General features: G+C 45.9%; 1 protein-coding gene and 1 long non-coding RNA gene across 2 annotated transcripts in view; one reads left to right on the forward strand and one right to left on the reverse strand.

Annotated features, from left to right (window-relative positions):
- LOC126336629 (UDP-glucosyltransferase 2-like) overlaps positions 1–25,243 on the reverse strand; it is a 98,312-nt gene that overhangs the window by 37,009 nt on the left and 36,060 nt on the right. The window contains exons 3-4 of the mRNA XM_050000522.1: positions 12,678–12,856; positions 9,686–10,145 (exon numbers count right to left, since the gene is read on the reverse strand). Coding sequence (XP_049856479.1) covers positions 9,686–10,145; positions 12,678–12,856 — 639 coding nt within the window. The remainder of the gene's footprint in view (positions 1–9,685; positions 10,146–12,677; positions 12,857–25,243) is intronic.
- Positions 1–25,243, forward strand: part of LOC126336631 (uncharacterized) — a 189,171-nt gene that overhangs the window by 36,903 nt on the left and 127,025 nt on the right. The window lies entirely within an intron of this gene.

Genomic DNA, 25,243 nt, shown 5'->3' on the forward strand with positions numbered 1-25,243 from the left:
AGGTCTCATCGTCGTTTGAATGCGCATATAGCCTTCCCCATAGATAGACTAATTCCGGATGGATATCGACAGCGGATGATGGTTTTGCTGCTGAAAAGCTGATGACAGAGCGCAGGTCACAAGAGGACACACTTTGAAGAGGTAACTCCAAGCCAAATGGTCACATACTGACAAGATACTGATGGATATATATCGCAAGCCGGTGTAAGCATTGTCAGCAAATGCCAGTAAAATTCGCGAGCTCTCGTATTTTGCAGACAAATAGAACGGGGAAATTTACTTATTTGATGACTCTCGCATTTCTTTTAAGTTTTTAGTTAGTACTGTAACTATGTAGTCAGACTAATATAAGTTGTAGACTAATAATCCCTCACAGTTTTCTTTTATATTTTGTGATGAAATTACATAAGTTGTCAGGTTTTATCACTAAATTCCACAACCTATCTGGTGAAATGAGCTTCGCCTGACATCAGTTAAGGAAACTTTGGGAACACAGTTCACTTCTGTCACTAAGTTTCATAGCAGCTCACATCCCGCTGCAGATTGCCTTCATTCACTTTGGAAACGATTTCCTAGACTGTGGCAAATTCATTACTCCGCAGTTTCATTGCTTCAAGAAACACAGGTGAGTTTGTGTGGAGTTTGGAAAGTAAGAGAGACCTCCCGGAGGAATCGCGGTAGTGAAGACGTGTTGGACACCAAAGCAGGAAGATCGTTGCCCATGCCATCCAATGGTCTCAGTTTCGAGTTCCGGTCCTGCAGAGAGTTTTACTTTTCCAGCGAGTTCCAAATCAGCAAACACTCCTCTGCAATGTGACAGATTCGCTATATACACCCGCTGTGTTTTGCCACCTGGAACTGTATTCTAAGTCCAAATATTATTAAGTTGTCGTTGCAGTTGACATTTCATACGGGTTCATTAATATCATCATACACTTCTTCAAAATCAGTAGTTGGCATTATACAAGCATGATTACATTATCTGTTGAATATCCATTCAATAAGACTATGTTTCTTGCAGATAATCCTCTGCCCTAATGCCACGTTTACACTGACTAGTTTCGATCTACCTAGATCGTATCCAGATCTAGATGGGTGTATCAAGAAACCATCAAGTGTCCATCGGAACTACAGGTCATAATAGGTAGTCCTTTACATGCCACTGTCATTACCTCCCTTTCCTGTTCCAGTCGCGAATGGTTCGCGGGAAGAACGACTACCGGAAAGCCTCCGTGAGTGCTCGAATCCCTCTAATTTTACATTCGTGATCTCCTCGGGAGGTGTAAGTAGGGGGAAGCAATATATTCGATAATTCATCAAGAGACGCACCCTCCCGAAACCTGGACAGCAAGCTACACCGCGATGCAGAGCGCCTATCTTGCAGAGTTTGCTACTTGAGTTTGCTAAACATCTCCGTAACGCTATCACGCTTACCAAATAACCCTGTGACGAAACGCGCCGCTCTTCTTTACATCTTCTCTATCTCCTCTGTCAAGACAACCTGGTACGGATCCCACATTGATGAGCAATACTCAAGTATAGGTCGAACGAGTGTTTTGTAAGCCACTTCCTTTCTTGATGGATTACATTTTCTAAGGACTCTCCCAATAAATCTCAACCTGGCACCCGCCTTACCAACAATTAATTGTATATGATCATTCCACTTCAAATCGTCCCGTACGCATACTTCCGGATATTTTTCAGAAGTAACTGCTACCAGTGTATGTTCCTGTATCATATAATCATACAATAAAGGATCCTTCTTTCTATATATTCTCAATACATTACATTTGTCTATGTTAAGGGTCAGTTGCGTTTCCCTGCACCAAGTGCCTATCCGCTGAAGATCTTCCTGCATTTCGCTGCAATTTTCTAATGGTGCAACTTCTCTGTATTCTACAGCATCATCCGCGAAAAGCCGCATGGAACTCCCGACAGTATGTACTAGGTCATGTATATTTATTGTCAAAAGCAATGTTCTCTTAATACTCCCCTGTGGCACACCAGAGGTTACTTTAACGTCTGTAGACGTCTCTCCATTGAGAACAACATGCTGTGTTCTGTTTGCTAGAAGCTGTGCGATCCAACCACACAGCTGACCTGATATTCCGTAGGCTTTGTTTATCAGGCGACAGTGCGGAACTGTATCGAACGCCTTCCGGAAGTCAAGCAAAGTGGCATCTACCTGGGAGCCTGTATCTAATATTTTCTTGGTATCATGAACAAATGAAGCGAGTTGGGTCTCACACGATCACTGTTTCCGGAATCCATGTTGATTCCAACAGAGTAGATTCTGAGTTTCCAGAATAGACATGATAAGCGAGCAAAAAACATGGTCTAAAATCTGCAACAGATCGACGTCAGAGATATAGGTCTATAGTTTTGCGCATCTGCTCGACGACCCTTCTTGAAGACTGGGACTACCTGAGCTCTTTCCCAATCATTTGGAACCTTCCGTTCCTCTAGAGACTTGCGGTTCACGGCTGTTAGAAGGGGGGCAAGTTCTTTCACGCACTCTGTGTAGAATCGAATTGGTATCCCGTCATGTCCAGTCGACTTTCCTCTGCTGAGTGAATTCAATTGCTTTTCTATTCCTTGGACACTTATTGCGATGTCAGCCATTTTTTCGTGGGTGCGAGGATTTAGAGAAGGATCTGCAGTGCGGTCTTCCTGTGTGAAACAGCTTTGCAAAAAGGTATTTAGTATTTCAGCTTTACGCATGTCATCCTCTGTTTCAATGCCATTATCATCCCAGAGTGTCTGGATGTGCTGTTCCGATCCACTTACTGATTTAACGTAAGACCAGGACTTCCTAGGATTTTCTGTCAAGTCGGTACATAGAATTTTACTTTCGAATTCGCTGAAAGCTTCACGCATAGTCCTCCTTACGCTAACTTTGACATCGTTTAGCTTCTGTTTGTCTGAGAGGTTTTGGCTGCGTTTAAATTTGCAGTGAAGCTCTCTTTTCTTTCGCAGTAGTTTCTTAACTTTGTTGTTGAACCACGGTGGGTTTTTCCCGTCCCTCACAGTTTTACTCGGCACGTATCTGTCTGAAATGCATTTTACGATTGCCTTGAACTTTTTCCATAAACTCTCAACATTGTCAGTTGATCTGTTAGGTAGTCTGAAATCTGCCTCCTATTACTCTTGCTAAACAGATAAACTTGACACCCTTTTTTTTTATTCTTATTTACTTCCATATTCAGGGATGCTGCAACGGCCTTATGATCACTGATTCCCTGCTCTGCGCATACAGATTTGAAAAATTCGGGTCTGTTTGTTACCAGTAGGTCCAAGATGTTATTTCCACGTGCCGGTTCTCTGTTTAATTGCTGGAGGGAATTTTCGGATAGTGCACTCAGTATGTCATTCGATGCTCTGTCCCTACCATCCGTCCTGAACATCTGAGTGTCCCAGTCTGTATCTGGTAAATTGAAATCTCCACCTAAGACTAACATGAAGAGGAAATTTATGTGAAATGTATTCCAGATTTTCTCTCTGCACTAATGCTGCTAAGTTAGGAGGTCTCGCTGTATGGTGGTACAATATGAAATGTGTGGTGTCACCGATGAGTGGCGCATATGCCTTCAACCAGACAATCGTCGGTGACGTGTTTGGAGGCAACCCGGTCAAGCTGAACGCCTTAGACATAGGCGCCGCAACGGCTGCGCGATACGTGAATGCCATCCTCCGACCGACAGCGCAGCCATATCAGCAGCATATTGGCGAGCCATTCGTCTTCATGGACGACAATTCGCGCCCCTATCGTGCACATCTTCTGAATAACTTCATGATAACGACATCGCTCGACTAGAGTATTCAGCATGTTCTCCAGGCATGAACCCTATCTAACATACCTGGGACAGATTGAAAAGAGATGTTTATGGACGAAGTGACCCACCAATCACTCTGAGGTAGCTACCCCTCATCGCCGTTAAGCAGTGGGACAATCTGGATCAACAGTGCCTTGATGAACTTGTGGATGGTAAGCCACGACGAATACAGGCGTGCATCAATGCAAGAGGACGCGCTACTGGTTATTAGAGGCACTGGTGTGTACAGCAGTCTCGACCACCAGATCTGAAGGCCTCGCTGTATGGTGGTACAATATGAAATGCGTGGATTCCATGAGCAATAAGAAGGGGTTATGTTGATCTCTATGCCAGTTTTCTATACAGGTTCCGGAACTCTCGGAACCGATGTGATGCAAAGCTTTTTTGATTTGTGTATAAAAATAAGCAACTCAGGCTGGAAAATAAACGATGGAAAAATGATCCAGGACGATTGAAATTAGTCATAGTATAAAAACGAGCAACAGAGACTGGAAATTAAACGATAGACATATTTTTATCCATCAGTTTAGTTGCTGAAATATCTCACCATCATATGTCAGCTGGAATGAATCCTTAAGGTACCTGTCTGCACCCCACTCAGAGTGAGGACCTAATTCTACCTCCAGAATATTTTATACAGGAAAGAATCACGAAACTTTTAGCAGACAACTACCTCTACTATGGAGGGGTAATGCGGTGGTTTCCTGGTGCCTACCACGATGCAATAATGCATCCGCTAAAGTCTTCCTCACACGTTTGCAAGTTGTATCACAGCTACTATATCAGTCTCTTCAAATTCCTCCATGTATCACCTCCGACTAAGAGAGCTCTTTCTTCTAGATAAAGGCCCTCGCGAGGTACTACTAGTTGGGTCAGTTAGACCTAGGTTTTTCAACGAGATGTTACTTCATTTCCCCTCTATCGCGGCTCGTGGCAGGAAGAGCCCAGCATCCCAAGGTGGTCAGGATGACAGGTTTATGAATGAATAGAAGTTTCTGTACTCATACCTGGTATTAGGAGTATAAGTGCGGATATTGTGATCATTGGTACCCACTTTAGTGTATTAATTTTTCTCCTCTCTCTCTCTCTCTCTCTCTCTCTCTCTCGCTCTCTCTCTCTCTCTCCCGCCACCACTCTACGTCTGACAGTCTTCCCCAAAACAGATAATTTACCACATGATGTTTTCTGCACAAACGTAACTGCACTACTAACAATGGACTCATTTGACCTTGAACACTCGGAACAGCACGAAACGATGCTTTCACTAACACTTGATCATAGAAACAACAGTGATATATGTAAATTCCATTAAAAACTTTGCACTTGTTTGCAAGCGCCATGGAACGGTGGCATGTTGTAGCACCACTAACAAGTGCCAGAGTTCCGGTGAATGGTACATCTGCACTGTGAATGTATCTCTTGGAAGGTTCGCTTGTGGACTACTGTGTAAACTATGTAAAGTGGTATCATTAAAAGAATTACTCCTACGAATGTGGTCCAGATATTCGGGACGAAGTAGTGACATGTTGAATATGGAAATGGTATCGGGATCGACGTCACAGAGTTCGCAAATATATAATAAATCAGAGATATGTTGGGGATGGCACAGAAATACTTGATGTTACGTTAAATAGATACACTGGTTTTGAAGGACAGGAAAAACCTGAATCTGAAAATGGCTGTTGAAGCAGTACACGACGTTCGTCTCCAGGCCAACGGCAACACACTAGACAAAGTGAGTATGAGTTGCCTCCACCCAATCAGTCGAGGACCAGTGTATTAGTAGATATTAACCGTAAAAGAGGACATATATGAATACTATTACAATCGTGGCATCAAATTCCTATAACAAACCATTGAGGCGATATAAGTGCATTAAACGAAAATCAAATTCCAGATTAATTCTAAATTATGTGCAGAGCAAAGGTGAGCAGGACCTCTTTTCGAAAGAAACAGATTGTAGCTATCACAAACTACAAAAGAGCATTTACACAGAAGAGTCAAAGAAACTGGTACACCTACCTAACAACATGTAGGGTCCCCGCCCGCCAGCAAGCACAAGTGCCGCAACACGACGTGGAATGAACTCGACTAATGTCTGAAGTAGTGCTGGAGCGGAATGACACCATCAATCTTGCACGGCTGTCCATATATTCGTAAGAGTACGAGCGGGTAGAGATCTCTTCTGAACGGCACGTTGCAAGGCATGCCAGACTCAGAGGAGTGTTCCCGGAGCCATTCAGTAGCAATTCTACACGTGCAGCGTGTCGCATTGTCCTGTTGGAATTGCCCAAGTCCGTCGGAATGCACTATGGACATGAATGAAGACAGCTGATCAGACAGGATGCTTACGTACATGTCACCTGTCAGAGTCGTATCTAGACGTATCAGGAGTCCCGTATCACTCAAACTGCGCATGCCCTACATCATTACATAGCCTTCATCAGCTTGAACAGTCTCCTGATGACATTCAGGGATTCATGCGGTAGTCACCATACCCGTACACGTCCACCTTCTCAATATAATCTGAAACGAGAGTCGTCCGACCAGGCAACATGCTTCCAGTCGCAAACAGTCCAATGTCAGTGTTGACGGGCCCAGTCGAGTCGTAAATCTTTATCTCGTGCAGTCATCAAGGGCACACAGGTGGACCTTCGACTCCGAAAGCCCATATCGATGATGTTTCATTGAATGGATCGCACGTTGACACTTTTTGATTGCCCAGCACTGAAATCTGCACCAATTTGCGGAAGTGTTGCACTTGTGCCACGTTGAACGACTCTCTGCCCGGTCGCAGCGATGTCTGAGATTTTATGTTTTACCGGATTCGTGATATTCGCGATACACTCGTGAAATGGTCGTACGGAAAAAATCTTCACTTCATCACTACCTCTGAGATGCTTCGCCCCATCGCTCGTGTGCCGACTACAACACCATATTCAAACTCACTTAAATCTTGATAACCTGCCATTGTAGCAGCAGTAACCGATCTAACAAATGCACCAGACACTTCTTGTCTTAGATCGGCGTTGCCGACCGTAGCACTGTAGTCTCCTGTTAACATAATTCTGCATTTCAATACGTACGCCAATACCAGTTTCTTTTGCTCTTCAGTGTAATATGGCAAATTGATGAAGAAAGGTAATTTGGATCTACAGTTTACTATCTGCATGTGCAGATATTAGCACTGGAAGCGTCTAAAATGATTGGCTTAGACAATTTCAAAGCTTCGATTTTTTTATCGACAATCTTAAGGCGAAATGTAGCATTTCATCCAGGCATTATACTACATTTATCACACATAAGGACATAGAAGGCAATAATAGTATACGGCAGAAGCACAGCCATTTGTGGAGGAAGTGAACAAGTTTATGGCAGAACAGGGTGTGGATAAAGAAAATGTTTAGAACTGTGACCAGAGTCCTGTATGAAAAGACCTCATTACCAACACTGTCTCACAGAGGATAGAAGACTACAGCTAGTGCGTTGCAGTCTGAATACAGATCTACCTACAGCTGCACAACTGATATGCCTTATCAATGACAAATAGATTAGTAAACAAGCTGTACATCTGTTTTCGAGAGGCGAAAGGCACTTTCGGTCCACAAATTTCAAAGGATATTACAAGACAACCTGCCCACGAAATATTCATGTGAAGGCTAGCAAAAATGAGCAAACGACTAAAGAACAGATCAAACATCTGTTAATACTAGTTCTTGGCAAACTTGTAACAAGTGGAAAGAGCCTACTAATGAGTGACTAATGGTCAGGTCATGCAGATCGTGCCTTTCTAGACGTACGTTTTCCATACGAAGATGTCATGCTGATGATACTGCCACTGAAAACAACAAAATACTGCCAACCCCTTGATGTTTGCTTCTTTCGGCAATGTGAGCTCTATATCAGAAGGATTGTTGCTTTTATACGACTACGATGTGCCAAACCACAAACTAAGATACGTGATCATTAGTTCATCATCAGACTTCACTCTGTGATTTAAAATTAATTTTCTGCACCAAAGTATGCGTCTATGTTGCAATACGCTAGGCGAAAGGTAGATTATGGTGTTGACATAACCACATCACGATTTGAACATATGAGTAGCGTGGCTTTTGGTATTGGATTATTTCAGTGTGAAAGTGATTCTGAATGTAAAAACGTAGTTCTAGTGAAGTGCTCACATTGTTCTCATCCACTTTGTATTAACAACTTTATCGAAATGCCGCGTCTGCAATATGAGGACTAATACGAGGGAGAATCAAATGAAAACCTTAAATATTTTTTTAAATATTATTTATTGTGCAGAAGTGGTACAAAGCTGTATCACTTTTCAATATAACCTCCGCCACGCTCAATGCAAGTCCTCCACCGCTTACAAAGTGGATAAATTCCTTTAGAAAAAAATTCTTTTGGTAGTCCGCGCAACAACTCATGCACCGCATAGCGTACCTCTTCATCAGAATGGAACTTCTCTCCTCCCATTGCGTCATTCAGTGTCAATCGGCCGTTTTCCTCCACTATGGCTTCAACTGCTGCAATGTTCTGTGGAGTCACAACTCGTTGTGCCTGACCTGGACGAGGAGCATCTTCCACTGAAGTCACACCATTTGCAAACTTCCTACACCATTCGTAGACTTGCTGCTGCGACATACATGCATCACCGTACTGAACCTTCATTCGTCGATGAATTTCAATAGGTTTCACACCTTCCCTACGCAAAATCCGAATAACAGAACGCTATTCTTCCCTGGTGCAAGTCGAAGGTGGGGCGGCCATCTTTATACTGATACTGCGACGGTATGTGTGTATCTGCACTATGCTGCCACCTGCAGGCCATTCTGCACGCTGTTTGTAGCACGCTTACCAACTTACAGGATAACGGCAAGAAATTTCGATTTGTTATTACAAATTTAAGGTTTTCATTTGACTCAACCTCGTATACGCACTATAAGGTACGTAGGAGATGTGTGTTTTGAGCTGTTAGAATGATTTTAAGCAGAGGATTTTTGGCACTGAAAATGTAATCATACACTAACTTCCTTGAATTACTGTTTATTTCCCTACTACGGAATTGGTATTTTGTTATCTTGTTTCTCTTTATTAAAATATAGCTTGTAGTAGAATGCAAAGTTTTGTATGGAAATGACACAAACCTTTGTTCCCTTATAATCATTATTCCACAGGTATGTATGATTGTGTGGTTCCGACGTTTGGGGGTCAAACATGTACCTTCTAAGTGGACTACGCCTGTCAGTATACACACAGTCCACGATGTCATATTTCGACAGTTGACCTGCTGCCCAGGGGAAATTGATGATGATGATGATGATGCAACACCCAATCATCTCGAGGCAGGTGAAAATCCCTGACCCCGCCGGGAATCGAACCTGGGACTCTGTGCTCGGGAAGCGAGAACGCTACCGCGAGACCACAAGCAGCGGACTAGGGGAAATTAAGCATTGATAAATTGCGGTTGCTACATTTAATAGCTATAACTATTAGATTGAAAATTAAGTAAATACTGATGTAATGTTGTTCAGTACACTGTCCTTAGTCACTAAAAACATATCTGTACTTGCGCAACTAATGCCCTGCATAGAGTGGTGGGTCAGTGTACACATTCCGATCAAAGCGAAACTACTTGTTGCATGACATGCAGAACTGTAATGTCTGAGTCACCTTCGGCAGTACATACTGATGTAATGTTGTTCAGTACACTGTCCTTAGTCACTAAAAACATATCTGTACTTGCGCAACTAATGCCCTGCATAGAGTGGTGGGTCAGTGTACACATTCCGATCAAAGCGAAACTACTTGTTGCATGACATGCAGAACTGTAATGTCTGACTCACCTTCGGCAGTGGCTTGGCCTGCGTCTCTACGTGAACACCGGTGATCTCTATTATGTTGGGCATGTGCGGACGAGGGTACTCCATTGTGAAGTGGTTGTTGACGATAAGGAGGCTGAAGTTGCGTTCCGTCTCGTACGCCGGAGGTGGTTCAGGACCGAAGTACTGTCTCATGAGGACCTCCTGCTCTGGCAAATTTTCCCAGTACCACAGGAAATAGCATCTGAGGTAGAAGAGAGCGTTGTACGCGCGTTCCCAGAAGGTCATGTGGTCCGAGAATCCCACCCATATATCGGGTGTGTATGCAGGGTTCATGGGATTTCCCATTGAGTAGTACACAGGCGAAAACGCCGACAGTGAGATCATGCCTATGAGAGGTGGGGAACCGACTCTGTGTACCAGTCCGTAGTAGCCTTGGTAAGTAATCCATTCCATGATGACCGCGTCGTAGGTGTGGTTCCTCCTGCAACAGGTTATCATAGTTCAGTGCACACGAACACCAATTGTACCCTACGAATATGTGTAATTTAAGCATCGTATTACAGAAACATAAAACTGTTGTATGTACGCACAGGTTTTCCCCTGGAGTGGTAATTTACTTCAATATCTCTGGCGTACCTACTTATCTTCACATTCATGAAAACAAACCCTTATATGATCCTTGTTGTTGGCTTCTTCTGTAAACGCATTAACTTAGCCAATCAAGTGCGAGTCATACGAATCAGAAACATTTTCTCTCCTACTCAGATATGCGGTTTATTTACGTGAGAAAGAAATTAATTTATGTGGCCACAATAGACGTTTGGTAACGTATGGAGGATTGTCATAGTCTTATCACCTAAAAAATATAAAAAATTGAAATGCACAATAAATTTATTGCTTGTTTGAATGTACGACCACAGTTCGAATCTTTCTTTTTCTGAAGTTTTAATTTACTTGTGCGTTCCATTAGAGCCCATTTTCATAGTAATGAGGCGTCACTGGGCACGATAAGCAAAAGGCTGCAATAATAGCAAGAGGAATTCAACAGGCGTGGCTTGCTGCTAATCAAATTTTCGTGCAAGAAGTGGCCGTTATCAAAGTGCGGATTTAATTAACAGATAGAAGTGATTAATCTAGCGAATGTTGACCTTTTGATTATACCTTTAGGGAATTTATTGCTAATACGTGGTGACGATTTTGTGGTCTTGGTAAAAGTGGTTGTAATCCCATGCGTCTAAACTCACTTTGGTTGTGGCAGTATGTGACTTTAATCGAAACAAGGAACAACAGCAAAATCTTAAATAATTGAGCAGTTTAAGGATTTAAATGTAATTATAACTGACTGACAGTGTATTTGTTATGTACACATTCTGTAATGTATAGACACTGGTACACAAAACTACTATTGGATATGGTATTGCCAGGGCGCTATTTAGAATTTTTTGCGCTAGAAGCATTTTCAATTCCTCTAAAATGATTGACGGGGAAAAGATGTCGACACTTTTCAATATATATTTGAGAAAGAGAGAAGAAGAGAAACAAGAAAAGTACGCCCGAAAGGAAGAGGAGAAACAAGAGGGAAGAGAAATAATCAAAGAATTATTAGAAGATATGAAAAGCAGACTAAGGAAAAATCTCACGGAAACTCGGAGGGAGAATTTGAAGAAGAGCCCAAAACCTTTAAGCATGTCTCTCGGAATAGTCAGCTGCTATCAGCAATAATATAAGGCATTTACACGGACCTGTTTTGAAATTAGATGTCAAAGAAAGTGACACTGAAGAAGCTGCGAGCTGTGCATCTCCAGCAGGCGCTAGATTCCATCAAGGAGAGCGAAACGACATTAGATGCTCAAGCGAAAAGTGAAACCGGTGAAGCGATCAACTGAGCGATTGGATAACTTAAACATTACAAACCACCTTTGGAAAAAGAGTTTACAAATTTTGAATTTTTTTTGACGAAGACATAATGTAAAACGACGTCGTTTGAGGCTGTTGGAATATCACTACTACGAAGTGAAAGGGAGGAAAAATATCGACTCCTGGAAAAAGTTATGTAGAGATCCGGGGGGGTTGTACTATAGGAAACACAGAAGAGAGTTCAGGGCGCTTAAACTGTTTAAGAGAGATGCCTTGCGCAGCCGTAACAAGTATTAGGATTAGAGGCCAATCATGAGAGGAGACGAGGGACGCACCAAGCAGTGACAAATACTCAGTATGGAAAAGTTTGAAACCTGTGGATATTTTAAAAAGGAACTTAAAACCAAGAATTGATCAGAGGAAGCACAGAAAATGCCGTGGCTAGAGTAACTAAGACCTGCAATGGATACCGAAATTTTGTGAACCGTCACAAACGAAGCAAAGTATTTAGACGACGATATGAATGAAGCTCATTCAATAGAGGTAATCCTTAGTAAATGCCGGCCAGAGCTACAGAGTAACTCGAAGGTCAAACGCAAGAAGTTTCCCAGTAGCTGCTTCAGTGTCACCACCAGTTTTGTTTGAATACAGTGTAATAAACGATAATCTAGCTAGGAGAGGTCAGCTGTTCTATCCCAGACGCATAGTGTTGCTAAGTTCCACCAAGTGGACTATGGATGCGCTGACAAAATCTTACCCAACCACAGGAATAATGTGCGGAATGCAAAGAAAGGTACAGAGCCATGTCAAGCTTGTAAGAAACTTGATAGTAAGAGTTCTTCATAGAGGCGGCAGTAAAATTTCCAGAATAGTGAAGTAAGCAGGACATGTAGAACACAAATGCTACAAGTGATCTCGTGAAAAGGCCTAACAAACTGCATCTGCATTTACACTACCCCTGGTTTCCCTTAGCTACTCCAGGTGTATTATGGGATTATTCACTTGTAAAAACAGCGGGGCACCCCTGCCCTTCCCCTTATAGTTCAGTTCGAGCTCGTGCTTTGGCTCATCGACGGTGCTCGAACTGTTCCTCCTATTTTTAATACACAACACTGTACAGTTAGATGTAATCTTTGGCTTAGAGAAAAACACTCACCTGACGAAGTCCTGTACTGCCGGATCGCTGAGCTGCACTGTAATCATTGTTTTTGCGTAATGTCGAATGAATGGAATATTCTCCAGAAGTGATTGTGACGCCATTGAGACGAAGTCGAAGTCGCCATGTGCTTTGTATCCCACAGACGCGTCGACTTCCGTAAGGTTCTCGTGAGAAATCTGGAGGTCAACCACAAGAATAGGTGATTTAATCTCTGGTTAGTGTACATGCAACGCAACCAGCTCCTTACTGGGTAGGTGGTACGGGTGGTTATTAAGGAAAAGAGCATATAATATTTTCGATTGGCTTCTATCCTGATACAAGTCTTCTAATTTGACGCCGCTTCAAGGACCTGCACTTCCGTCGCAGAATTCCTGGTTTTGACTGCCCGTGGCACCTCTGTGCCTCTGTGCTGTGCGCGAGCTGTAGCATTGTCTCTGGAGATGGTTAGTATCGATATAGCGGCAGGCTGTAACATTTGTGGAGGATGGCCGGACGCGAGCGGCGAGGACGGTTGGAGCAGAAAGGATCGTTAGGCAGTTCATGTACGTGACTTATGTACTCTTAACCCTCTATTATGCTGATTGTTTGATGTGAGTCAGTTTAAAGCCCAGTCCTGTTTAGATTTTCATTACATAAGTAAATTCAAGCTTTGTCTTAATGATGTCTAGTAATCCTGGAAGTTGTTTCTTCTGATTCTGAAACGGTCCTCTGGTAAATACAACAGGTAACCGTTCCTTGAGATACATGCCTATAACTCTTTAATTTCATTATTTTGATACCTTTGATAAGGGCCGCAGGGTCGTGGCAGCAGCGGTATAGTTGCATTATCCCGATTTGTTTTATCTACTATATTGTATCTGAATATTAACTGTCGTGGTATTTTATTTAAAACTTGTTAAAGGTCCGTCAGTCTAGAAGCAGAATGCATGGCCGTGAGAGTTGCAATGTTTCTTGAATCTGTACCTTAACACTAATTAACCCTTTGCCTAATGACTTTTGAAATAATTACTTCCAAGATATCGATATTAATATAGGCTATATAGTAATTGTTTTCCGTTTTCCATCTTGATTACTCCTGTATTGCTTTGGATTAAGAGTAATATATTAATGTTTTGTTAAGGGTGTTGAACTACGTTTTGTTGTAATTAATGTGCCCAGCACATTACCACTCGCTTCACACGTTCCTTATCTGATTAACCTAGGATTTTTATAAGGTGAAAAGATCTGGAATTATATTTAATGTAAATGTTAAAACAATACTGTTACTGACAAGGGAACCTCCCCATCGCACCCCCCCTCTGATTTACTTATAAGTTGGCCCAGTGAATAGGCCTTGAAAACTGAACACAGATCAATTGAGAAAACAGGAAGAAGTTATGTGGAACTATGAAAAAAAAAATAAACAAAATATACAAACTGAGTAGTCCATGCCCAAGATAGGCAACATCAAGGATAATGTAAGCTCAGGAGGACCGTGGTCCTGTGATTAGCGTGAGCAGCTACGGAACGAGAGGTCTTTGGTTCAAGTCTTCGAGTGAAAAGTTTAATTTTTTACTTTCAGACAATTATTATCTGTCCGTCTGTCCGATGCGATCACTTTTTTGAGAGTGATTAACACATCCACAAGAAAACCTAAATCGGGCAAGGTAGAAGAATCTTTTTACCCATTCGAAAAGTGTACAGGTTAGGTGGGTCGACAACATATTCCTGTCATGTGACGCACATGCCGTCATCAGTGTCGAATAGAATATACCAGACGTGTTTTCCTGTGCAGGAATCGGTTGACCTATGACCTTGCGATCAAATGTTCTCGGTTCCCATTGGAGAGGCACATCCTTTCGTCTACTAATTGCACGGTTTTGCCGTGCGGTTGCAAAACACAGACACTAAACTTATTACAGTCAACAGAGACGTCAATGAACGAACAGACAGATCATAAATTTGTGAAAATAAAGTAAATTTTTGACTCGAGGGAAGACTTGAACCAAGGACCTCTCGTTCCGCAGCTGCTCACGCTAACCTTAGGACCACGGCGCTCCTGACCGCACATTGTCATTGATGTTCCCTATCTTGCCCATGGACTACTCAGATAGTATATTTTGCTTATTTTTTTTCATAGTTCCTGTTTTCTTGATTGATCTGTGTTCAATTTTTCAAGGCCTATCCACTTTGCCAACTTATAAATAAATCTGAGCGGGGTGCGATGTGGAGGTTCCCTTGTGAGCTGTATCTACTTTACAGGCAGCACTAAGTTTTTTATAGAGTAGGCTTCGCCAATAGAAAAAAGTCGTCTAGATTGTACTGGTTTTTGGATAGGCATCATGACGTTATGGTTTCTACTACACGTTTTGACGAATTTGAAAGCAATATTTTATATGTAGATTCCAAAAATAAACCCAAAAAATTTTGCTCGTTCGTAAAATCTATGAACGCTACAAATAATTCAATACCTTCTCTTGCTAACAGTACGGGTAATGTAACTGATTATCATGAACAGAAGGCCAAATTCTAAACCTAGCTGTAAAAAACTGGTTTACGGTGGAGGACTGCAGCACCATTCCCCCTTTCAATTATCGAACAAACGATAGGATGGCTGACATAGTATTTAGTGTATCTGGGATTGTAGAGCAGTTAAGATCCTCAGACCCCAGAAAGGCATCTGGCCCAGACGGTATCCCCGTAAGATTTTATGTTGACTATGCTACAAATATAGCACCATTCTTATCCGTCATCTATCAGAGATCATTGGAACGGCGGAAAGTTCCACGAGACTGGAAGAAGGCCCAGGTCATAGCAATCTATAAAAGCGGTAGAAAATCGGGTGCACATAATTACCGGACAATTTCACTCGACATCGATTTGTTGCAGAATCATGGAACATATTTTGTGTTCAGACATAATGACCTTTCTAGATTCTGAGATGCTCATCTGCAGAAACCAGCACGGTTTTAGGAAACAGCGGTCATGCGAGACACAGCTGGCCATAGTTGTGCATGATATACAACAGGCTCTAGATACCGGCCCCCGGGGTTGATGCCATATTTCTTGATTTTCGAAAGGCGTTCGACTCAGTTCCGAACTGTCGCTAGCTACAAAAAGTGCGCGCTTACGATCTATCAAGTGACATATGCGGTTGGATAGAAAGTTTTCTAACAGACAGGGAGTAGTAGGTCGTCCTGTACGGGGTAACTTGAACAGAAACAAGAGTAACTTCGGATGTGCCCCAGGGCAGCGTAATAGGTCCTATGCTTTTTACGATTTACATAAACTATCTGGTTGATTGTATTGACAGCGGCCGTAGACTGTTTGCCGATGATGCTGTAGTCTACAGGAAAGTAGTATCACACGAATCTTGTGAACAAATCAATGAGTATTTGCAGAAAATAAATGCGTAGTGTAATGACTGGCAGTTATCTCCCAATATTAGTAAGTGTAGCCTACTGTGTATAACAAGGCGAAAATCCCCATTAATGTAGGAGTACAAAGTGAATTATCAGTTTTTGGAAGCGGTTACATCAGTCAAATATCTGGGTGAGACTAGTCGAAATGACCTCAAATGGGATGATCAGATTACACAATTAACAGGTAAGGCGAACTCTAGATTGCGATTTATTGGTAGAATCCTGAAGCGATGCAGTCCTTCAACAAAGGAGATAGCTTACAATACATAAGTTCGGCCAGTCTTAGAGTATTATTCGTCTGTATGGGACCCTTACCAGTTGGGTCTGATTCAAGAGATTGAGAAGGTCCAAAGAAGAGTGGCAAGATTCGTGACTGGTACATTTAGCCATCATGAGAGCGTTACAAATCTCAGAGAGTTTGAAGTGAGACACACTTGCAGACAGATGACACGTTAAACAGAAGGGGCTGCTCACTAAATTCCGAAATCCAATCTTCACCGAGGATGTAGAGCCGTATATTATTACCACCAACTTTCAAATTGCATAATAATTATCATTCGAAGATAAGGAAAATAAGAGCTCGTACGGAGGCGTTCAGACAGTCGTTTTTCCCTCGTGCGATCCGCGAGTGGAACAGGTGGGGGAAAATATGACTTTGGCGCGAATTGTGCCCTCCGCCACACACCGATTGGGGCTAGAGGAGTACATGTGTAGATGTAGACACAGTGCTCTTCTTCTCATTAAGATATTAATAATTTAAAATAAATCACTACTATTCGTGCCTTGCCTTTGTAACAGGCGTTCCATTTCGCAGCCTGTTAAGAACAGAGTTCCATGCTGGCAAGGCGTTATTCGATTCCCCCCCCCCAGCAACGTATTCCTTCCATAGAATAAAATAACTCTGTGGTTGTCAGAGCAGAGGTCAGTGGCGGCAAGGTTCTGTAGGAACCTTGGAAACAGGAGACACAGTGAGCCTGCGACGCATGAGAAAGAGGTGCGATTGGCTGATGCGTCGGTCCCACCACTTGACTCACTGACTCACCAATCGCAGGACAGGAAATGAACTTCTGTACATTAAGTGCATAAGGAAGGTGATAAGATAAATCCCTCGAACTACTAGGATGTATATCATCATCTAGGCACATACAAAGTTGACATGTTCAAAATCGGGTATCTGCCAGTTGTTTGCGTCGTTCTGTCACAATATTTCGATAGTGTACCAGCCCAAGTCCTAGAGGAACTACGAGAGGCCCTTGTAGAAGAAGGTTTCAGACCTTCATATGTGCACCAGTTTAAGAAAAGAGCACGAAAATCACGAAGGCTCATCCGGGAGCCAACGTGCAAAGTCTCCCTTCCCAGGGGCTCGGGCGGTGAGAGGATATACGAAGTGCGGTACATCCTCCACACAAAGGTGACGGTAGAAACGTACCGTCCAAAGGAAGGCCGCACGCAGTGTCACAGCTGCCAGCGCCTAACGCACACGGCGAACTATTAAAACATGCCGGGAAGGTGCATAAAGTGCGCGTGCCTCCACGCTACAAAAGACTGTCTAAAGCCAGAAAGTGAACCACCAAAGTGTGTACTGTGCTCCGGAGACCACCCAGCATCTTGGAAAGGCTGCCCGGAACACCAAAAGTATATGTACCACCACAGACAGCCGACAGAGGAACAGCAGAAACAGGTGCGCCCTCGAATAACAGAAACACCCGACAAAAGGGCGAAAGACAGACGAGGACAGACCCCAACCAGGAGTTGAGAGACACACCACAGACACAACACGACCAAACAAACAGAGAAAATCTCCCAAAAAGAGTCCCCACTCCAGGGGAAACAATACGACAGGCGACGAATCACGAAACAGAAAGAACTACACGCAATACAGACAGACCTGACACGCACCCAACCGAGGGCGCACGCTCCCCACGCCCAAAACAAACAAGACCACAGTTTCCACCTCTCCCTGCGCGACGGCAGGTCCATCCGGACATTGCCGCAGCCGCACAGGCGGAGGCGGCAGGCACGGACAAGAACACACCAACACCCCGCCGCCGCTCCTTCAGAGAGGCACTCACATCACCAACGACAGATACAACACCAAACCACATCCAAACAAACACGACAAAATCAACACAGATGCAAAAAGAGACAACACACATACAAACAAACACGACAAATCCAACGCAGGTACAAAAAGAGACAACACAAAACAAACAGAAAACCACTGCCACACCACACACAAATTAGAATGGACTGCTCCGTGGACGCCCTGTGGATGATCATAAACACGATCCGATCCCTCGAGCAGGACTCAAACATCGTCACAACAATATTTAACATGGCAAACGCGCTCCGTCAAACATCGGACAGGGTGGAAAAGACACACATAATACTACAGCGTCTGCTTATTGCGTTCATGTAAAGATGGCGCAACTAGGCAGACAAAACACTGACACAACACTTTGCATCTGGAAAGCAAACGGCATCAGGAACAAGAAAACGGAGCTACAGACGTTCTTATCAGAGCACAATTTGGACGTCCTGTTAAGTCTCCACTGGACTCACATTCGAGAGGACGACAGTTCAATTCCGCGTCCGGCCATCCTGATTTAGGTTTTCCGTTATTTCCCTAAATCGCTCCAGGCAAATGCCGGGATGGTTCCTTTCAAAGGGCACAGCCGTCTTCCTTCCCTGTCCTTCCATAATCTGATGAGACCGATGTCCTGGCTGTCTGGTCTCCATCCCCAAACCAACCAACCTTAGTCTCCGAAACACACCTCCGGCCCTGCAATAGATTTGAACTGTGGAACATGATGGGTTACCGCACTGACAGACAAAATCAACGAGGAGGCGGTACAGCTGTGTTCCTAAAACGGACAATTCCGCATGATGTAGTGGTCGCACCTCCGGTGCAAGACATCGAGGTCACTCTGGTCACAATAAACACAGAAAGGGGGAAATTGACGGTGGGGGAGCATACCTAGCCCCAAAGCGCCAGTTGCTGGAAGAAGACATCAGAGTGATCTTCGACAGGCACCAAAGGGTAGCGTTGGGCAGGGACCTAAACGCTAAAAATCCAGCGTGGAATTCCCGCACAACGAACCCCGAAAGGAACAAAACTCCTGCAACTGGAGAATGCGTACCACTACATCGTCCGCGGCCCAGACGACGCTAAACACATCCCGGTCATAGCCGGACACAGACCGGACGTCCTGGACGTACTGCTGACGAAAAACATCGGAGACGACGTCACGCTAGATACGATCCAGGACCTAACGTCTGACCACAATCCGGTACTTGTGAGGCTCCGCAGGATGAACTCTCTCCCGGACGTCCCGAGAAAAGCGATAAAAATGATTTGGGAACAGTATCACAGGGTCCTCACAGACACAATAAATCCAACACTGGACCTGTCGTCGGAGGAAAAGCTGGACGACGCTGTCGAATACTTGACATCCAAAATACAGAAAGCAATAATACAGACCAGGACAACAACAATAATACCGGATGGACATGAGACAGAACTCCCTCCGCTACTGCGGGAGCTCCGATGGCAGAAAAACAGACACAGAAATACAGAAACCTGTGGCAAAGAAGCAGGGATTCGCGGGAACGGAGAGAAATGAACAAACTGTCTCGTGAACTAGAAAAGCGCCTGAAAGAATGGCGCGCAGAAACCTAGGAAGACAGGATCGAGACCTTCTGCCTCCAAACCCAGGACGAGTGGCAACTGGTCAAAAACATTCGACAACAGCGACCAGCCAAAAGGGCTATGCTAGAACTCCAGGGAACCGTATTTGATGCCTTTTCGAAAGCCGAACTGTTTGCAGACACGTACGAGGAGCAAAACACAACACTACAGATCGACCTCACAGCCGCTGAACAGCTGGAGAAAAGAAAACATCACGCGAACAGTTGAAAACCTCCATGACACACCGACACAAACAGCACCAGAACTCACAACACCGACACAAATAAGGAAAATAATAACATGCAGAAAGGGCAGATCCGCACCAGGACTAGACAAAATTTCAAACATACACCTAAAGAACCTCTCTAGGAAACCACTAGTCCTGTTAACACGTATAATTAATAGCTGCATGCTGCTACAAAAATTGCCTGCGGCCTGGAAGGCAGCAAAAGTTATTACAATCCCAAAGGCAGGGAAAGACCCAAAACTACAGGCGAACCATCGCCCTATCAGCACAATGGGGAAAACTCTTAGAGTAGTATTGGACAGGATCAACGAATGTCTCATAGAAGATGAAACCATCAGACCGGAACCATTCGGGTTCCAGAAAAAGGTATCTGCAGAGCTACAAGTCCTTCGACTAACAGAACACATTACACACAATTTCAACTACACAAACTCAACAGTAGCAGTATTCCTCGACTGGGAGAAGGCTTACAACAAGGTTTGGTATGACAACCTGACCTTTAAGATACATCACAATACAACGATCCCCGATGTGTACACAAAATTGATAGACAGCTTTCTGACAGACCGGACGTTCCTTGTTGAGGTAGACGGAAAACGCTCCTCAAGAAAGACCCTGAGGGCCGGCATCCCCCAGGGGTCCGTACTATCACCCACACTATTCAATATATATGCAAATGACATCCCCCTGTCACCGCATGCCAGGATAGGCCAATTCGCTGATGACACAGCCTTCTACACGAGTGGCAGGCAGCACCACTCAAACATAGCACGCCTCCAAAAGCAGCTAGACATGGTGGAAGACTGGTGTAGGGGAAACAAAGTGACACTAACCGCAGACAAAACTACAGCTGTCTGCTTCACAAGAAAACGGCCGATACTCAGAAACCAGCTGTCTCTAAACGCCCAGGAATTACCTTGCAGAGACTCCGTGAAATACCTGGGTGTAACACTAGATAGAAAAATGTTGTTCCACCTTCACATCGGGGAAAAGCGAAAGAGAGGTATAAACCTCGCAAAAGCCCTCCTGCCCTTCTTCCTCAGCAGGGAGATGTGGATGGAAACAAAGAGAACATTATACAAAACAACAGTCCTCCCAGCAGTAACGTACGGGTGTTCTGCGTGGGGAATCACGTGCCAGACAAACCACAAGAAATTGCAAAGGGTGCAAAATAAGGTACTAAGGTGGATTCTGGACGCCCCACCATGGACACCCGTACGCGAACTCCACGAAACAGTGGAAATCGAGATGATACAAGATACAGTTAAAAGACTAGTAACCACACTATTTGACAAACTAGAAGAATGAAGAGAAAACTGTAAACATCTCAGGGGCACAGGTACTGTGATACCCCGAACATGGCACAGGCAGAGAGTGCCACGCCAAATCATACAAGACCCCATAGATTAGCAAACAATAATGAATAGCCTAATAGTTTAAAAAGTTTTGTTTCTAGCTTAGTCCAGTAGGACTCCCCTTAACTTAATATACCGTGTTATTGGCCTTGAAAATCCTTGTCCCTTGTTTGGGAACCAATAGATAAATGTTTAAATTGTTTTGCCTTTATTAGTAGTAAATTGTCTAACTGATAGTGCTCCCTGGTTGAAACCCAACAATATCAGATGAAAGTGTAAATTGAGATATCCTGTGTGTTACCGTTTTTGTACCCAGACACCTTAGCGTAGGACCAAAACTAAACTAAGATATAGTGACTAAGCCCCCCCCCTCCCCCCCCCCCACTCTGTCAGCTGAGCGAACACCCTTAACTACAAAGAGTAAACTAGAGTAAACCTCAATACATTAGATGTATGAGAGTAAATGTTAAAGTGAGCAGCAGACCTGCTGCAGACCAACGAATGTACAACGCCTGTACCCAACGGGCAAGCGGCGGGAAACAACGAGCCCAGCGGCCGCCACGGAACGACAACATCTCGTCGAGCGGCCGACTGGCGCAACTCTACAAAGGAAAGCAGTGGGAAGCAGCACCCGCTGCACCCATTGCACAGAACCAAACTATAAAATCCACGCCTCTTAAATCGAGGATCGTGGGGGGCCGCAAGGCCTTATTGTTACCGACCATGCCTTCCAAAGTCTAAGATTTGATTTTTGTAAATAAAAAGAAAGTCACAAAGAATAACAAAAAAAGACCACACACAAGTACAAGTAGATTCGGCGAAGCCGATGGAACTGCAAACACCACATGACACATAATAAAGAAACAAAAAGCGTCCGCCCGACCGCTCCCTCGTTGGTCCGCGCCCGCTAGGCCACTACCGCTGCATTGCGAGCCCGCTGGACTGCTCCCTGGGCAGTAGCAGCTCGCCAGGCCGCTCCGGTCCGCGCCGGTCAAGCCGCTCCTTCTGTGGTTTGACGGACGCGGACCGCCGAGGGAGCGGCCTGGCGAGCGGCTACTGCCCAGGGAACAGTCCAGTGGGCTCGCAAAGCACTCACGTAAGCAGCAAGCTGACGCGACCTCAGAAACCGACATCAAGAGTTCCGCCACTAGCTCGTCTAGAAGCGCGCCCACGCTCCGCACCCAGCGGAATGCGTCGCGGAGGGATCCAGGACCCTTCCTCCGACCATGGACGACGAGGGTTTCATGCAGCCCTCCTGCAAGCACACAGCCAGAGCTGTGGTGCTTGCGCAGCAGTGTGCGGTACACACTGGCAACTGGTTCTCTGGTCTCTCCAATGATGCCAGTGTGCCCATGCCCGGGAATTCAGAGACAAAGTAAAATTCGTGGTCAAAGGAAACGTGATGTTTCGAGTCACAGGGCGCGACTTGAACTACGTCATCACGAAGACTGCCGAACATTACATGGGGCCATGGACCTCGCAGAGAGGGAGGGTCTGCACAGCTTCACCTACTCCTCGGAGCCGGTGAAAACGCTCAAAGTCGTGTTCCGTAAGCTCCCATTCAGTATGGATCCTGTATACTTTTTGGAGCTGCTCGAGGTCCTCGGCTTCCTGATACGCGTCACGGCGCGTATGAAGTCCCCCAGGGACTTTTCCGACATGCTGCTATTTATGGCGGTTCTCAATGACACCGTCGAAACCGAAAAACTTTCCAGCTGACCCACGTGGCCGATGTCGGCGTCACCGTGGAGAAGCTGCGCAGAAGACGCGGCCCACAGCAGTGCTTTAATTGCCAAGGCCTGGACCATGTGGCGAAGTACTGCAACATGCCTCCCAGTTGCATCAAATGTGCGGGGGAGCATCCCAGCCGGAACTGCAAAATCCCACGGAGGGACGCGGCCACATGCTGCCATTGTGGCGAAAAGCATGTGGCGTGTTACCGAGGCTGCACTGCATTCCGGCGCGCCGCATCAAGAAGAGGGCAGCCAGCGCGTTCCGCGCGGGTGCAAACGGGAAGGAGCTACGCATCCGCTGCCACCGACAAGGCACCCACCAAATCGGTTGAGCAGCGCACTGCCGCCCCCGCTGACGTCCAGGGGCGTGGCAGCCAGCAGGAGCCTGCGCCAGCGGCAGTAGTCGTGCGTGGGCGCGGACCGCCGAGGGAGCACCCTACGCCAGCCAGGGTCGTCCGCTGGTGTGGACGGCGGAGGGAGTGCCCTTCTCGCAATCCAGCAGCCGCACAGCCCGCTATTCGGGCCCAGGAGGCAGCATCCTCTCCCCCCACTGACTTTACATCCGCAGTGAGCGTCGCAGAGGAAGTCAGGGCCTTGAGGAGGACTTCGAGCTTCTCCTGCAACAACTCTCGCAGATGATCACGTCTGCAGTGCAGTCGGCCTCCCAGGCCGCCACCACACCAGCTGTTACCACACCCAAACATGGATACACACATCCAGGGTCTAACCGTTTGCTTGTGGAACGCGAACAGCATACGTTCCCAAGCGGGAGAATTCCGATAGTTTCTGCGAGACGAACACGTGGACGTCTGTCTCGTTACAGAAACTTGGCTGAAGCCGGGCGTGGACGTGCGGGCGGCAAACTACCGCTGCTACCGCACCGACCGGGCCACCCACGGCGGCGGAACGGCGGTGTACGTTAAGAAGTTGCTGCGCCACCACCAGGTGGAACTCCTAGAAACGCCAACCCTGGATACGACCGGCGTCGCGGTTAACACCTCCGTGGGCCACGTAAGATTCGTGGCGGCCTACTGGCAGCTGTCAGGGCACCTCCACTCCAGGGACATCGAGACGCTGCTGTCGACGCGCGGGAACCTGTTCATCGGCGGCGATCTCAATGCAAAACACGCGGGGTGGAACTCCAGGGTCACCACCATCAGCGGCAGACGGTTTCTCCGGGTCGTAAACGACCACGCCGCCATGGGGCTGGGTCCCTTCGACCCGACGCACTACCCTACGCGCGGCCGTCCCGGCGTGCTCGACATCGCGATTGTGAAAGGGGCAGCACACAACGCGTTCGCGGCCACTCACTGTGCCCTAGCTTCTGACCACCTGCCAGTGATCTTCGACCTGGACACAGACGGTATGGCGCCACCTGAGCACCGCAGCGCCCGCCTCACACCGACTGGGCGCAGTTCCAGCAGCACCTGGCGGAGACGGTCGCAGCAACACCTGACCCTGATGAGTAGGGGGTGGATGTAGCACTAGCAGCATTCACCCACTACACACTTGCGGCGGCAGATGCAGCAGCGCTGCGAGGACCGTGGCAGCCAAAGGAAAACTCGAAGCAGCTTCTGCCGGACATCTTGGCGTTGATCCGGGAGAAAAACCGCGTTTTTTGTGAGTGGCGGATCACGAGAAACCCTGCCACCAAGCGGCTGCTAAACCGTTGTCGCCGAGAGATTTCGGCGGCCATCGGACGCCACCGTAATCGGGACTGGGCTGGCAAAATAGCCACGCTCAGGATCAATGACGGAAGCGCCTGGGCCATGACCAGGTGCTTTCTGCGCTAGGGGCAGCGCATCTCGCCGCTACAAGTTGGCCGTGATGTCGCTGTAGAGCTGGACATGAAGGCCAGCGTCCTCGCGGACACCTTCGCCGAGAACTTCTCCACTGTGGACGACGTGGTCGATGAAGAGACGATCCAGGAGGTGCAAGAGCACCTTCCGCTGTACCTGGCCCATCACGAGGCGGACGACGTCATTGAACCAACCACTGCAGAGGCAGTGCAACACCACCTCGACTTCCTACAGCCCAGGAAGGTAGGGGGATGTGACATGATCGGCAATGTACTGCTGAAGAAGCTGCCACCGGAAGCAGTGCGTGTTGTTGCAACGATCTTCAACGCCATCCTTCGCG

Source organism: Schistocerca gregaria, chromosome 2, assembly GCF_023897955.1.
Source record: "Schistocerca gregaria isolate iqSchGreg1 chromosome 2, iqSchGreg1.2, whole genome shotgun sequence".
In the NCBI taxonomy this organism is placed as follows: domain Eukaryota; kingdom Metazoa; phylum Arthropoda; class Insecta; order Orthoptera; family Acrididae; genus Schistocerca; species Schistocerca gregaria.